The following is a 15,981-nucleotide window of genomic DNA, read 5'->3' as shown; positions in this document are numbered from 1 at the left end:
CACTATAGTTCCCTGTAGATCAGACAGAGTAGCTGTAGTTTCACTAGCAATAAATGTTGGCATGACTTGCTTGCAAAAGGTGGCTAAGAAAAGGTAATGTCTGAGTATAGCTTTTATTGTTTTAATTTTTTATTTAATTTTCTTGGCATTTTGCATACTGATTAGCTACACATTGCAGACTTCTGATAACCTTTACACTGACTGTCTTTGCTTTGGGGGGCAAAAGAGCGAAGAGAGTCAGTTAGATACAGAGGTGTAACCGCTATTCATCATCTTTTCTTGTTCAATTAAAATTCATTTATTAATAATACATTTATTTGTTAATTACTAAAATTTATTTAATACTGATTAGATTGATATGCTTTAGCTAGAAAGTAACACCTACCAAGTACCAAATTTGAGCTTTTCTGTCTTTGCAAGGTACTGTGCCTGGAAAAGATGTGTTTTGCCTGGCATAGGTTTTTTGTTTTTTGTTTTTGTTTTTTTTTTTTTTTTTGTTTTGTTTTTTACAGTAAAAAAGAATACAAAGTAATTAACTACTCTTTTCATAGAATAAAACATATTAAGCAACTTACCTTCCAGCTTCTGGAAGTTGGAAGTCATTTTCCTTTGTCAACAGTTTAATGAGTTTTACTGCTAATTTAGGTACTAAATATGTAGAAAACTATACAAACTTTCTTTGTAACTTGGAATTTTATTAGAAATTTTCATAAAAAGTCCTCTACAGTGGATCTGTGCATGTGATACTCTTTTGCTGACTCTCAGTTACTTATTGACTCACTCATGAAATTTTTCCATGAAATTTTTCTTTCTTCAAGGCAATCAATTCCACATAAACAGCACAGGAGAGAGAGTTGTTTTATTGTTCAGGTTACTACTTAGTGGGTTGCAGGTAGAACTTCTCTTAAGTAGCCTTTTTCTATCTATTTACTTTGTTTTCAGAATTCAGAAGGGCCAGAAAGTCCTTCTGGTTTGTTTGAACCAAGTGGCTGTGCCACTAAAGTCACCTTTTGCCATTAAAGATTAGACAATAATTCTGGAAACAGCATTTTGCCCAGAGGAGCAGAAAAATTATCGGGCAGATTATCTCACTTGTAATAATACCTTTATTAGCTGCTGTCATGGGAACTTAGCATGTTTTTGAGTAGTGTCTTCAGGAGGAATAGAAAATTGGAGAGATAGAGAAAGTTGACAAGATTGAAAAATGCAATAAAATGGAACAGTAACAGTAGAATTACCTGAACTGGAGAAATTGATGTTTAATTTTCTGATCACAACTATGTGGTTTAAATAAAGATGCTAGGAGCTACCCTTACAAACTGTCAAACATCACCTCCTGATGCAAGTGTGTTGTATACAGAACTTCACTTTGCAGTACCACCACATCAGCTGTGTATGATTTAAATTATATTTACTGTTTTTTGTTTTATTTGTTTTTTCCAGTTGCAGAGGAAGCTCTGTGGAATCTGTAGGCAGGAAGAGGGGATCTGTAAAGCATCTCTTAAAGGAGTGCTGCAGGCTGAACTGTGAAAAATTAATATTCTGAAGATACTTGAACTACTCTCAATGTATAGCACATGGAGATTTTCTCATTGAATGTAGCCTGAGCAGAAGTATTGATGAGAGACTGTAGTCTGAGACATTCCATACATATAGTGCAAAGCATTACTGAAAGACACTGTAAACTACACGTATTAGGTAAACAGTCCTCTGAAGGAATGAGCTGCAGACCATGCCTTAATGAGATATTGGGGCAAAACTTTTCATCCATTTTCATGCTTTGACTATAAATACTAACATCATAAAAATTCTTGAAGAGGCAGAGCTGAGGTGGTAACTACAGGGTGATCAAAGCCTTAAGGAGGCACATTTTCCCTTTTTTATGGAGAGGCCTCTTTCAAACTTGTCATATGATGGATTTGAAATGAAAACTTAATGGACTCACAGTTTCCAGGACAGCCATCTTTCTACAGCTTCATTATTAACAACAATTTAATCTTAGCCAGCTCTCTCTTTTTTTTTTTGTTTCTGAGTTCTTGATAATTCTTTATTAAACAGCAGTATAAAAAAAAATATTCAGATCATAAGCTTTTAATGGAAATGTTCCAAGTGAAAAACCAATATAAAGCTAGAATCTCACAGATTTTACAGAGCTGTTTATTCTGAAGGTGTTCAAATTAAAATGTAGTTAGTAAGTGTAAGTAGCATGTAAACAATGTGGATGAATTTCATATGTAATCTGTATTCAATAGTATATGAGCCATAATTTTACCTCCCAGCACTGTATGAAGAATGATAATGCCATTTTTATGGCTGATAAAACCAAGATTGTATAACATTTGTCAGGTAGTGTCCTTGATATAGAGTCTCTTAATTCATTAATGTCATGTGGAAAACAAATGGATGTAACATAGCTCTTGGGAAGAAAAACATCTTGCATTAAGTACAATAAAATTTCAGGATGTGTGATTCCATGATCATGTGATTCAGGGCCATTAAAACCATTTTGACTTTTTATTTAAGTAATATTATGACAAATACTTTTCAGAAATACAAAAAGGCAGAAAATTCTCCAGTAAGACTCATGACTATTACATTGTTGTGACAGAACAGGTAGTCTCTGAAGTAACTGGGACAACCCTAAACCTGTATAGTATGACAGCCAGTGCCTTGAATTTACATTAAAAAAAACAGTCGAGCAGTATAGAGCCTACAGCCAAGAGTTTGATTGAATTTTGTTGTCTTATAAGTCTATATATAAAAAAAAAAATGCATATAATTAAATAGAAAGTTCTCCGAATAGACCCTTTGGGGAAGGGATCATCTCTTTCCCGTGTACTTCTACAGTGTCTAACATGGTTTTGGCCTCAAGATATTACTGTATTTTAAAAGCCACATAACAGTTATATTCCATGAAGTCATGCATCTCTGCACATGGCAGGAGTTTCTGACTTACGGACTTAAAATTGTAGTCACACAGACGATGAGGGAAATCGAAGCAAGAGGGAACAAAGGCACCCTTGCAAGTGAGGAACTTGCCCGTGATTATGAAGTGGATGCACTGCCTGCCTGCATATTGAATCCAGATTTTGTATTTCCTTATCTAGTATCCACTTTGCAAAATCTCTTGCCTTACTGGCATTTTCAGCTAGCTTGTCATTCCAGCCAGGCCTGCAGATCCGGACTTTGCAGATGATCTGTCAAAAAGAAAAGTGGTCTGAAAAAGAGACAGTAGCCAAGTGACTTTGTGAAGAACAGCCAGAGTATTTGCTAACGCAGGATATTCATGAGTCCAGTAAACTGGACCCATCAGTAAACCGATTGGTGGTTCTCTGCAGTATAATGTAGTGATCTGCTTTGGTGTTTTAATATATCTCTGTACTACAGTAACTAAACTGCTAAATAAAGAGTTGTTTCAATGGGGAATTTGAGAAAACCACTTTCTTGGAATCCAGTGCCCCAGTCTGGTGCCCACCAGCACTGCCTGGTGTCCTGGGAGAAGCTGCTGAAAAAGTATCCAACTTATCTCTGATTTTTCTCTCTTTTCTTGCATCATAAACGTAAGCAATGTTGAGCTAAAGTTTCTGATCTTGCTTTTTTCTGCATAACTGTTAATATAGTTTTTAACAGTCACACAGCCTTACCCTGGAGAACACAGGACGGAGTCTGACTGAACACCAGTGTGTAAAGATGATTCCTTCTGATCAAAGTCCTTATGTTTCTGTCCCCGTGCTCAACAGCCCTGCGAAGTCGATCAGGACGGTCCATCATCAATGGAAACTGGGCAATTGATCGGCCGGGGAGATACGAAGGCGGGGGGACCATGTTCACCTATAAACGCCCCAATGAGATCTCCAGCACCGCAGGAGAGTCCTTTTTAGCTGATGGCCCAACAAATGAAGTCCTTGATGTCTATGTAAGTTTCTTGCATTTAGATTTCACTTCCTGATGGAAAATATTTGTTCCAGTTACTATTAATGTGCAACACTAAAATCACATTCAGTAACAATACATTAATATTTTGTTTCCTTAATCTTAAAAGAGCATTTTTGATATTTTACTATTTCTCTGTTAACTCCCCCCTTGCTCTAGATCATAGGAAGTCTAAAAGGCAACAGATGCCTTTTGCTTTCCAACTTCATAGACCCAGTAAAACCAATTTTGCCTGTTCATTAAAATCAGGGGTAGAACCTACTGGTGTCTGTATTTTTTATGAAATGTATTTCTTCCAGATAGTTTCCTACTCAAGCACAGTTGGCATAGTTTTATTTTACAGTGAACTGAAGCAAGTAACTAGATCAAACAAGACTTCTCACAGAGTGATACCATCTCAGTTTTCTTTAGAAGAAATACAAGTAAAAAAAAGGTGTGAGATAGATCAGGGCAGTTTGAACAACAAGCTGTACTAGAAAATCATAGAAAAACAATCATTTGAGAAAGGAAGAGGGAAGAAAAATTGCCTAGGAATTGCAATTCTGGAGGGGCAATTCCACACAGAAGATGATGAAAAATCTATTTACTTAGTTGGGACAGGTTTTTACTGCATCATATTAAATTTTGAGTATAACTGGGACTGATTATAACTTATTATAAGATAAACTGGGTGTTCTGAGGTTATGCACTTCCATGTGCTAAAATGTATTGTAAAAGCCATATTGAATAGTGATACCAGTTGTGTCATCCAGCCAGTTTTGCTGCCCGTAAGTACAAGTGGTAAAAAAGTGAGCACGTTGTTCCGTAGGAAAACTAATAGTAATGGCCCTGATTCCTCAGCTGGGAAGACTTAGATGCTGGTAAAGTTACTCCCCATTTGTTGCTATGTGATGTTTTATTAAAGTAACACAATAATTGCACAGACATTATTTCTATTTAAATAATTTCTGATAGACTGCAGTGTGAGGCTGGAAAAGCCTGGAGGATTAGCTAAAAGGATTCCTAGATTCCACAGTACCAGCTCCATATTTTTTTAGGTTATCTGTGTGCTGTTATGTAAAGTGATTTTATGGTGTGAGATGAGGTGTTTTTCTTGTCAGCACACAGATGCCTAATGCACAATGACCGCCTTACCCAGAGAGGAAAGGATCAGGAAGTAAATAAAACAGATATTTCCAAATAAGTTTTTTTTTTTTTAATATGAAAAACTCAAATCTATTGTAATTACTTTAAAGTTTTTTACTATTATACTAGCTTATTTAGGTGTACTTTTTTTTTCACCCCTTCTCCAATGAATGCCACCAAGCTGATATAATTCATGGGCATAGTTTCAGCAGTTGCTCTTTGACTGGTACTGTGGATTGACTACACTCCTATCTGAGATGTTCCTTGTTAGACATGAGGAATAGAGTTCCTGATGAGCTGACAGCTCAGCCTCTTTTTCAGAACAGTACAGGAGGATGGAAACTGCAGAGTGCTAGATGAAAGGGAATCAAGCATCAGCATGACACCACCTTTCCCATGCGGGTTTGGAATTTCTAGCTGCATCGATACAAACCCCCTTTCTGTGGTTTGTCTCACAATTCCTGAGTTGTTTGATCCATACTCTCCATCTTCACGCTCTCCATGGAAGAATGAAGAGAGATGCTCATGATAACTCCAAATGAGTTTCTGTCTTTTTTTCCTCAGATCATGTTGTCTGTCTTTCAGTCTCAAAGTAATCAGAGGAAAAAAAAAGGAAAAAACCCTCTCTAATTTATAACAGGTTTTAATTAGCAAGGTAAAAGCAAAGCAGGCTTTTCGCAAGTGTGCAGCACACGTCTCTTCAGAGCCCCGGGTGCGCTGCGCGGAGCCTGGCGCCCGCCTGCGGAGGGCAAGCGCCTGCCCTGACAGACAGCTTTACAGGCAGTGCGTTATCGCGTGGTTTAGAGAAGTAAATGGTCTCCATGGGACACAGTTGGGTGGTTATTAGATTTGGCAAGGGAAAGTGATTCTGAGATGTGGATAAACACAGGGCCAAATCGGTGTTTGGGGTTAACAGGTGTAGCAAATGTAGTTGCTTTGCTAAATCATATACCCTGTGGTGTTGCAGGGGATTTTTTTTTTGGCCAGCACTTTGGCAGAACCAGTGGACTTGTGCTAGCCCTGGTATTTGTTTTGAAAAAAAAGAAGAAGGTATTTGAAATGACACTATCCTGGGAGACTTTTAGCAGACCAGTCCCCATGGTTGGCTTTTAAAGCAGCACTGTCAGAGGCAGCGCTTGAGTCATCAAAGCTCAACTAACAGAGTTAACAGCCACTAGTATCCTTAACTTTATAATGCAAGTTGGGCACAGCGTGTGCTGCAAACAGTTTTAAAGAGCTTTTGTCAAGTTACTTCTTGCTCAGATCTTATTGTGTAATTCTGCTTGAGCAAGCACACAAGCTGCACTGAACTTGAGCTTCCTCATGACTTCTTACATAGGTGTTGTGCAGCAAGGGTTTAAAACCCCTCAGCTTGGTTTTCATGTGTGAAGGTAAGAAATGTCAAGTTCCCACCCATATTTCATAAGGAGCCCTTGAAGAAAGACCAATTGTGCTAGCTGCAACACAGTGGGAATCTGTTTTCAGGTGCATTGTCTTAATTGGGTTAAAAATCCATGTGAAAGGCTGCAGGAGGGTTGCATGGTGCAGTGTCCATGCTTGGAACAAGTCTGCTAGCTGGTGCTAAGCCTCCATCAAGCTGGGACCCTACTCAGTGACACTAGGAAGCGCTTGGTTTATGAGCGGGTACAAATGATTTCACCCACACGTGTGCGCCGCCCCAAACAGATGTAAGCAATAAGCCTTAAACAAGGGAGTTAACCCGACCTGCAGCACCGGGCCTGAGGTACTGCCTTGCCACCACTTTGTTTCCTCCTCGCTTGTCTTTGCTCCGGCATCTCTCAAGCTCCTCATGTCTGCAGACACTTGGACAGGCTTCAGACGTGCCCGATGCTCCTCGTGTGGCCCGCGGGAATCTCTTGCCACCTAGTGGCAAAAGCTGAAGTTCTTCTCGGGCGCGTTTGCACGCTCTGCGCCCGGGCAGGAGCTCTAGGGAGGCAAGTTCTCCGCCATCACAGACTTGTTCATTTTGCAAACATTTTAACCTGATTTTTTTTTCCAGAAACAAATAGTCTTTTTGCATTTTTGGAGATAGTCATTAAACAAAATTTAGGTCATTTTGAATGAAAAATATTGTTACGCAGTTGATTAAAGTAGATTTTTAAGCACTAGTAGTATAAAAAGTGGAAGAAGTGAATATATGGCTGTTTCTCTTTTTAGATGATACATCAGCAGCCTAACCCAGGTATACATTATGAGTATATCATTCCAGGAGACAATGTCATTAGTCCTCAGTTGCTTGCTCACAGGAGGCCAGGTAAAATGCCACTATTTCATATTTTTAAGCACATTCTGTTACCTAATAAGTTAATGGAAAAATTCATTCCATTCGGCTCGGTGTTTGTTTGCTGCCTTTGAATTGGGAGAGGCAGGGAATTTCACCACACTTCAGAGAGAAGTCTGCTTAGATCTGGTAAATTCAGCAGACTTATACTGGCCTATGAGGAAGTGAAGCTAGTCACATATTTCTACACATATTTCATATTTCAGTAGTGATTTTTTAGTTAAAATATTAAGCATAGCTTCTGCTTGAGCTGGAGTGTTGTATCCATATCTCAGAAAATAAATAGTAAGAGTTTTTCTCTTAATATTTTGAGATACTTTAAAACAAGCCTTCCCAGTTTCTCATTTCCTCTCCCACTTGGAGAGGATGAAGGATAAAATGGTTACCTTCCTGAGCTAGAACGTGGACCACTGGTGCTCCTAGCTCTGTGCCGTGGAGACGGGCTGTGTGCACTAGTGTGAGGTTCAGAAGGGAAGCAGAAAATTGGCAAGTGACTTTGGTCTGATTTCTAATGTTGATGACTTGCCTTGACAAATTTTGGAGTGTGTTTGCAGTCTGTTTTGTAATGAGAAACAGCTGTGCAGTGACATGTGAGCACAGACTGCAGAGCATGGGACGAAGACAGGCTGTGGGAAATGTGGACACTGGGTGCAGTAACTACTGCATGTTGCATGGTTGGAGACTGTTCAGTTTTAATGTATTTGCTGGCTAAGACTTGGTTGTCTTAATCTAAAATAACAGAGTCTTCATAGAGCAGTACTCGGAAGTCTGTGAATAGCAGTTTAAAGATGGTTAAGATTAAAATTTAATAATACTCCAGTGTTGTGGCTGTTAGTTGAAAACATAGACTAATATTTGCAAGTGAGGCTCATTATCTTAATTTTTTATTGTTGTCCATCATCAGGGGAGCCCTTGAATGGTCAGTTAGAAATTCCAGGAGGTACAAATCATGAGGATGAGGATTTGCATAGGGAGACAGACACTCTCACTGGACAGTCAACTGGAAGTTTTCCAGTTATTCAGCCAGGAAGATTTTCTTCTCATCAGCCAGAAAACCAGGTGCCTGCTGTGCAGCCACCAAGACAAAACCGAGAACACAACTGGAAACAGATTGGGAAAACTGAGTGCACCACTACATGTGGGAAAGGTAAGTGCTTCATTCAGCATGCACAGAAAATAGATGACCTGGGAGGGAAGAAGCAAGAAGGGAAGAAGCACTGTGGATACTCAAGCAGCTCTTTTATGTGCTGAGCATCTCTAGACTCAGTGCTTTATTACAAGGAAAAATCCTGTCTGTAGTAGTAGGTGTTCTATCTACAGAAACAATAAAAATACGAAGTGCAGAGCATTTGCATTAATTAATTTAAATGAAAAGGGAATGTGTGGCAAGCTGCTCTCTCTCACTTCCCTGGCACACAGCTACTCTCAACACTCTGATATTTTCTATCCTTTCTTTGAGCCTCACAGTTTTGTCAGGTGCTTTGTGTATCTCTGTCAGCAGTTTTCTTGTCTTTACGGGAAGATGTCACAGGGATTCCACCAGACATTTCCTTGCCTAGTTGAATATTGTAGTGTCAAAATAACACAACTTTAGAAAACTGAAGTTATAGTGGAGAAGTGGGAAGGTAGAGGAGATGGAGAGAGACTGCTAACGACTGACCTTTTCAGAGGAGATTCATACAGTACTTTAAGCTTGCCAGTCAAATCTCTGCCATAAAACATTCACAGTGATTACCAATTTGAAAAGGCATGACACTAGCTATTATTTGGAAGAAAACATTTTTGTAGTCATAAGATTGACCATACCTGAAAAATCAGAGCTAAGAAATACAAACCTGACAGTGAAGGAAGTTAGCTGAGAAGATTGTCACCAGATCTTCTACACTGACATCTGCTTCCCAATGAATCACATTCTGCAATGGCAGGACACATTGAAATTTGGTCCAAGGCCAGACAATTACCCACATTATAGTTACAGATACAACTAAGAGAAAAGCCAAATTACTTCTGAATTGCATACACTCTTATAAAGATGGTAGAGAGACTCTTTTGGGAAATGCGGTCATTCTTTCGCAGCAGAAAATTTGCCTTGCTGCATTAAAGTGTTTCTAAAGCAGGACAGATGCAGATAACTTTAACTTGGAAATATACTCTCGAGAACACGCCGATTAGAAAGATACAACATTTGTTTTTGTGGGGGCAGGAAATGGGTTTAATTTTCTTTAAATACCTATTTTTATCCTCAGGAGTAAAGCTAACCTACAGCAAGAATGTTAATGTATATGTAGTATTCTGGTCTGCATCTGTATTATCACCGTAATGAGTTTCAATAATTATTTACAAAGCATGCAATATTTTTTGTTGTTGTTGTTGTTGTTGTTGTTGTTGTTTGTTTTTTTCCTTCTTTCTCCTGGACAATATACTAAGAAATGTGTCTTGTTTGGAGAACTAACTGCAAAAGTAGGCTCTACAGTACAGCGGATAAAGCCAGATAACACTTGGGAGTCAGCCTTCTTGTGGAGGAAAGAAGAAAGTGTAAACGAGAATTATTTCGGTTAATACTTAGAGGTGACTTGGATATGGGCAGACTCCTTAATTGCACCTGACTATTATTTAGCAACAACCAGTGGGTGGCTTTATCTTGTATGTGGTGAATTGTGTATTCAAATTATAGGATGCAGGTGCACAAACACCTCAGGGTAGGCTGAGTTTTCCAAGGCTTCCTAGTGGGAGGGGACTACTGGAAGGGTGGAAGTCTTGATTGTGATTTCTAAAGACCTTATTTGCCTTTGGACATTGTTTTTGCCATGTCTTCAGAGATGTGGTAGCCATTGGCAGTAGTATTACTGAAATCTCAGTCAAAATGATAATAGCAAAATTGTAGAAATGTAGAATTCCCATGATATTTTCAGTCTTCGATGCTGCTTCAATCTCTTCCACAAAACTAAACCAAACTGTTAAAAAAAAAATCTCCATTTGGTGAACATGTGCATTCTCAGATCAAGCTACTTTTAAAGACCAAGCAAACCACAAAAAGGGATCTTGAGAGGAGGTTCTTGACGCTATTAGGATTGTACAAATCTTCCTTACGTCTTGACCTGGGAAGTCTTAATGAATCTCTGGTGCCTCTAAGGCACTTGGAGTCAAACCATGTATACAGGCTGCTGAATATAGAGTGAAAAAATCACACCAAAAGGTTTGTGCTAATTAAAGCACTTTCCTCATTTTGTGTCATTCAACATGGAATACTTACTGGTTTTTCTTCTGTATCCTTTCTTTCTTTTTCTTTCTTTTTTTCCCTTTCTGTTTCTGATTGACTTTATCGTCTTTGCAGGTTTGCCTTTTTTTCCCCCTACTTTTTTTTTCCTCTAGGCAGAGATGTAGATGATGCCTGGTTTTTAAATTTCTTCATTTTTTTTCTAAATAAAATGTTAATTTAACTTTGAAAAAATATTTTTCAAAATGAAATTTTAATTAAGTTTGGGAAAATTTGAACTTGGGAAGAGAGCGAAAAATATTTCTGTGGTAGCAAAGCAGTAGTAGTAGTAAAAGATGCTATTATCATAAATAAGCAAAAATGCTTCACATGAGAACCACCAACAGCCCTTATCCCAGGTTTCTCTTAAGATGACTGAGAAATGGGAGATCTTGGGCAGTTTGGGCACTCCTGTGAGGTCAGGGCGTGGGAGGGTCTTTCCCACAAGGTCCCCGTGGGCAGTGAGAGCCAGGCCTGGCGCTGCCGCCCGCCAGCCCTTGGGGCGCAGCCTGGGCGAGCAAGCTCCTTCCACCCGGGATCTTTACCTCGGATTTTGGAGAATACACGAGCGTTTTCTGCAGTATTAGTGTAAGTTAGCTGGTGAGGTGCAAGGCCTTCCTTCATAGAACTTTTGAGGAACCATTACTTCTGTGAAAATCATAATCTTCTGTACTGAAATTGCAGTGTGTCAGCCAAAAGTTACTGTCAACCAGAATCATCCTAATTTTACTCAAAAATGGTAGATATGAAGTCAAATTACTACAGAACTTTACTGCAATCGTATTTCGAACACACCTGTTTTTGAATACATCTCTTTCCTTCCTGCTGCTTGCCAACAAGCCCAAGTTACCTTCATACTGCAGGGCAAAGGAATTTGTCTATTCAAAATTTGATAAAACAACTGAAAACTTAAAAAAATTTAACATTCACCATTAAAACTCTAGGGATTGCGAGCTCCAGAAGGTAAGATTGGCAGTTAGTTAATGGATGTTAGCCTCAAACTGCAGGTTCAACTGGATGCCTGGACTAGAAAGCTGCAAAACGCTGGACGTCCAACTGGTGGCCTGAGATCTCGCGTCAACAATCTCATGAACCAGTATTACACACAGTGCAGGCCTTGATGAGGCCACATTTGAGATGTGTGAGCTTTAACTCTTGAAACCAAGCTCTCTTCTGCACTCTCTTTTGACCCAAACACAAATAAATAAATAAGGAAAAAGAAAAAAGCAGCTGAATATTCTCTGCAAATTGCCTCTCTCTCTGAATTCAGGAAGGTGACTTCTCCTTTGCTTGGAGTTGTACAGTTAGGCCTTTGTAAACATGTAGGCATTTATTTTTCATCTAAGGAACAGAAAATGTTCTACATTTGGTAGAAAGATGAAGTTGCTGAACTGATAATTAATAACCTTTTTTTCTCATATCTGTCCAGTAATATGGAGAAAAAACACTTTACTGAAAGGCTGTAATCCTACTAATGCTTGGTCTAGAGATACTTTGCATGCAGTACATTGAGGAGATACTGTGGTAGCTTTCCTAGTTAAACACAGATTTTTGGGGAAAGAACGGTGTGAACGCAGTAACAGCCCTGTTTGATCCACCAGGTGCATTTTATTCAACTGCTTCTATTCCCAATTGCAGACAGTGAGCATTAGACATTTCTGACTGTCCTCAGGCTGTACACTCCATTTTCTCAAATTCTGGAGTATATTAGTGTTAAAAATCACTCAGTTAAGTTTTAGTCTAGAAACAAATCTTTTTCTCGGAACAAGTACACATTATCCATGCGTTTCAAAGACAAAACAACAAACACAAAATCTGGGAAGAACAACTAGTAGGAGGAGGAAAGCATTCCAGGAAATGTTTGTGGGAAGAAGTGTAAGCTGAGTATCTGCTTGTCTTCTTAAATAACATTCCATTCTGGTTTATTGCATTCTGTGGTATAAACTTGCTTGGAGCCTAAGCTAAATGTTTCTGTTCGCAGTTTATTTTCTTGTTTGTTGGTTTTTTTTTTGTTTGTTTGTTTTTTTGTTTGTTTTGCTGCCCACTTGTCAATGTCTAACTGTGAGGCCTTCAACACCAAAACCTATTAGCGATTTGGAAGGTTTTTGTGTGTGTTTTTTTTTTTTTTTCTTTTTTTTTAGTAGAACATCCTAAAACAGCTAAAATAGCCTAATTTTTATAATGTGTTGGTTAGTGTCAGGCAGTTGAACTGGCAGTGGTGGACTGCATCTTAAAGCACTTCTGTTTGGCTGAGCCCTATTTCATTTTTAATCAAGTGGCTCTATTACCATGGAGGCAACTCAGGGCCTCGTGCGTCCTTGCTGCACCCCTGCAGGAGCAGGGGTTGCTCTTGCTTTATATGATAGAAAAATGGCACAGAGAGAGTCAGCAGAACTTGGGCCTACCTTCTAAAAGGGAATTAAAGATTGTACAACTTCTGTAGAAATGAGAAAGGAATTGTGTGTGGATGAAGGAGATAAATCTTTTTCAACCTAATAAATAGAAGTATAGGAGCTGTGTTCCTGTTTGAATATGCAAAAATTGACTCTTTCAATAAGTAGACACCTTAGCACCTTGCTCTTTTTGTAATCTCTGCACTATAAAGATTTCATGCAGATAAAATATAGCACGCTTTCTCAACCTTTCCTGCAATGCTATGCTGTACTTTCTATATATGAAGCACTTCCCATAATATTATAATGCAAATAATATAGGATTCAGCTTTCACTTGCTTTGGGATATTTTGGATAAAAACTTAGTCTAGATTTCCTGTTGTAAAGTTATGCTTTTCCTTTCTGCATCAGGGTTGGATCCTGTTGCTATGTCAGGTTTATATTGCAGAATCTTTTGCAGTGCATCACCTAATTTTTGTTTTGTCATTGCAGGGTCCCAGTACCCCATTTTCCACTGTGTCAACAGAATCACTCACGAGGAGGTTCCTGAGGGTTACTGTGACAGCAGCACCAAGCCTATTCCAGAAGAGGAGGCCTGCAACCTCTTCCCATGTCCAGCTTTGTAAGGCATTCTGATTTAAGTTGACTGAAGTAACAAACTTAAGATCACTGAAGTTTTGCATATGAAAGACGCTATTTTAAGTAGGAAACTAGCTTGAGCTATGAAGTTATCTCATTAAGTGCAATGGATATTCTCCCTTAACTATTGGTGGCCTTCTTTTCTTTGTAGGTATTAATTTCATAAGTGTTAATAGCACTCGGAGAACATAAAAGGGAAGTTTGTGTGATTGTTCAGGCACACACCATACCTGTAGTCTCTCCTTGGGAATATTTTTTTTTCCAAGTGACAGGCTTCAGCATGTGTCTGTCTAAGAAAGGGGCAGTTAGCAGGAAAAAAAATAAAAAGTAACAGAAAAAGTAAAAGAAAAAAACATAGAGCAGCTACAGCTGATACTAAAAAGCTTCTTTGGAAGAAGAGAAAGATGTCCATTTGCCCAAGCTTTGTATCTAGAAGAGAGAGATGTTAACCCATAGCCATTGCAGAGAGCCTTTCCTTCAGGTCAGCAGCTGTATTTTCCATCTCTCTTGTCATCACTTTCTTCAGCGCTTCCCCTCCGAGCACTTGCAGGTCACTCCTCACCCCACAGAAATTGTTAACGGTGCAGTTTGAGTTCCCGACAAGGAGTTCTGCTGGTAACAGTCTGACTGTTGGATGCTCAGAAGAACTCCTGAAGCACTTTCCGTGGAGAGGTCTTCTATCACTTAAGCATTTTTTCCTTTTTTTTTTTTTCTTTCTAACAGCTCATATTAATGCAGCTTCATGTATTCTCACAGGGCAATATCAAGAATGTAAGTCGAGATGAAAACTTACTAAAAAGAATACAGAGATTTCACTTACTTCCCTCGAGTTCTGAAATGAAGTGTGTAAACAGTTCAAATATTTCCCTTATTTTTATATGCCAGAAACTAAAATGGGAAAATGTATTTATAAAAGAGATTAAATGAATTCGATAAAATCTTTATTGGAATTAGGAGAATATTTTTAGGGTTTTTTCATCTGTAAAAATAAACGCATTTATTCATTGCTCAGTATCTGCCATTCCCATTTTAATGGGGCAGTAGTGCCTATAGACATTCAGAGTTTTTTGTGCTATTGTTTTTCTCAGTCATTCTAGAGCCTTTGCTGAACTATGTTCAGAAAAAGTCTGTGAAGTTTATGCAGCACTATCTTAAAGTTTCAGGGCATGTCATTAGAACAACAAAATACAGATTCTTAAAATACAAATAGCAATTTTTAGTGGGTTGGCTAATGTACTATTAAAGTTTTGTGAATCATTTGTTCATTGTCATTATATGTTATTGGTATATAATTTAGTTGATTAATGTATTAAAATTAATATTAATGAATGCCTTTTGAAGCCATTGTGCAATCTGTATGCATACTAATGAGTATCAGCCACTTCAGATAGACTGGTTGTAAATATTTAATGGTCTCTTCATAAGGAATTAAATTAAACAGGCAGAGGTTTAAGTTTTATTGTCCCAGCTACAGAACACGCCATTAGAGCTGTCTTCAGAGCATTAAAGGAGTAGTGTAAGTGTTAGAGGAATCTTTACAAAACAAACCACCTCCTTTTTTATTTCCTTCCTTTAGCTGGGATATCGGGGAGTGGTCTGAGTGCAGCAAAACCTGTGGCCTTGGTATGCAGCATCGGCAAATCTTGTGTCGGCAAATGTACGCCAACCGCACGCTGACCGTCCAGCAGTACCGCTGCCAGCACCTGGAGAAGCCGGAGACCACCAGCACCTGCCAGCTGAAGATCTGCAGCGAGTGGCAGATTCGGACAGAGTGGTCCTCGGTAAGTGCGACTGATCAGTTTGGGGTGCACAGCCTTGGAAGAAAACAAGAATGTTCTCTCAGGTATTGCTGATCAAGCATGAAACTTGGTTTTGTTTAAAACTAAGAAATGGAATGAAGAGAGATTTAGCAAGAAGTGTGTGTTTGTTTAAAAATCTGTGTGATCGTGACCCTGAAAATTTACTGTTTGTAACCAGAAGGAAACTGAAAAAGAACAACTGTAGAGAATGAAAGCAAAAAATGGGGTGTTAATAGCAGTCAGCATTCTCTGAGGTTGAAGAAAATAGAGCAGGAGAAGGTGGCCTTTCCTTTTAATGGGTTAAAAATTGTGTTCTTTTTCATGTCTCTTGCTTATTACTCTCCAGATCCCAACAGTTCATTTAGCATGGCTGTTGAGTGGAATATACCATTCGAGTTTATGTTTCCCAAATGAATCTACACAGGATACTGTAGAATACCCTGTAGACGGCGAATGCAATTGTAAAACTCCTCAAGTGATTCCAGAGTAGTTCTGCAGCTCCCGTGCATGTCTTAATAAGAATAAATGAGCAGA

At 38.7% G+C, this 15,981-nt stretch overlaps 1 protein-coding gene across 2 annotated transcripts in view; it reads left to right on the top strand.

The window, feature by feature from the left end:
* The window catches only part of THSD4 (thrombospondin type 1 domain containing 4), a 234,363-nt gene that overhangs the window by 203,080 nt on the left and 15,302 nt on the right, over positions 1–15,981 (top strand). For both annotated transcript variants that reach the window (XM_088520213.1, XM_088520208.1), the window contains 5 exons: positions 3,741–3,916; positions 7,237–7,333; positions 8,265–8,507; positions 13,502–13,631; positions 15,225–15,429. In XM_088520213.1, the coding sequence (XP_088376339.1) occupies positions 3,741–3,916; positions 7,237–7,333; positions 8,265–8,507; positions 13,502–13,631; positions 15,225–15,429 (851 nt within the window). The remainder of the gene's footprint in view (positions 1–3,740; positions 3,917–7,236; positions 7,334–8,264; positions 8,508–13,501; positions 13,632–15,224; positions 15,430–15,981) is intronic.

This window comes from Tinamus guttatus, unplaced genomic scaffold (genome assembly GCF_059628265.1).
Source record: "Tinamus guttatus ecotype Peru unplaced genomic scaffold, ASM5962826v1 Tinamus_guttatus_pri_ptg000004l, whole genome shotgun sequence".
Classification (NCBI taxonomy): domain Eukaryota; kingdom Metazoa; phylum Chordata; class Aves; order Tinamiformes; family Tinamidae; genus Tinamus; species Tinamus guttatus.
Note: the sequence above shows the minus strand (reverse complement) of the source record. Positions and strands in the feature narration are given on the sequence as shown.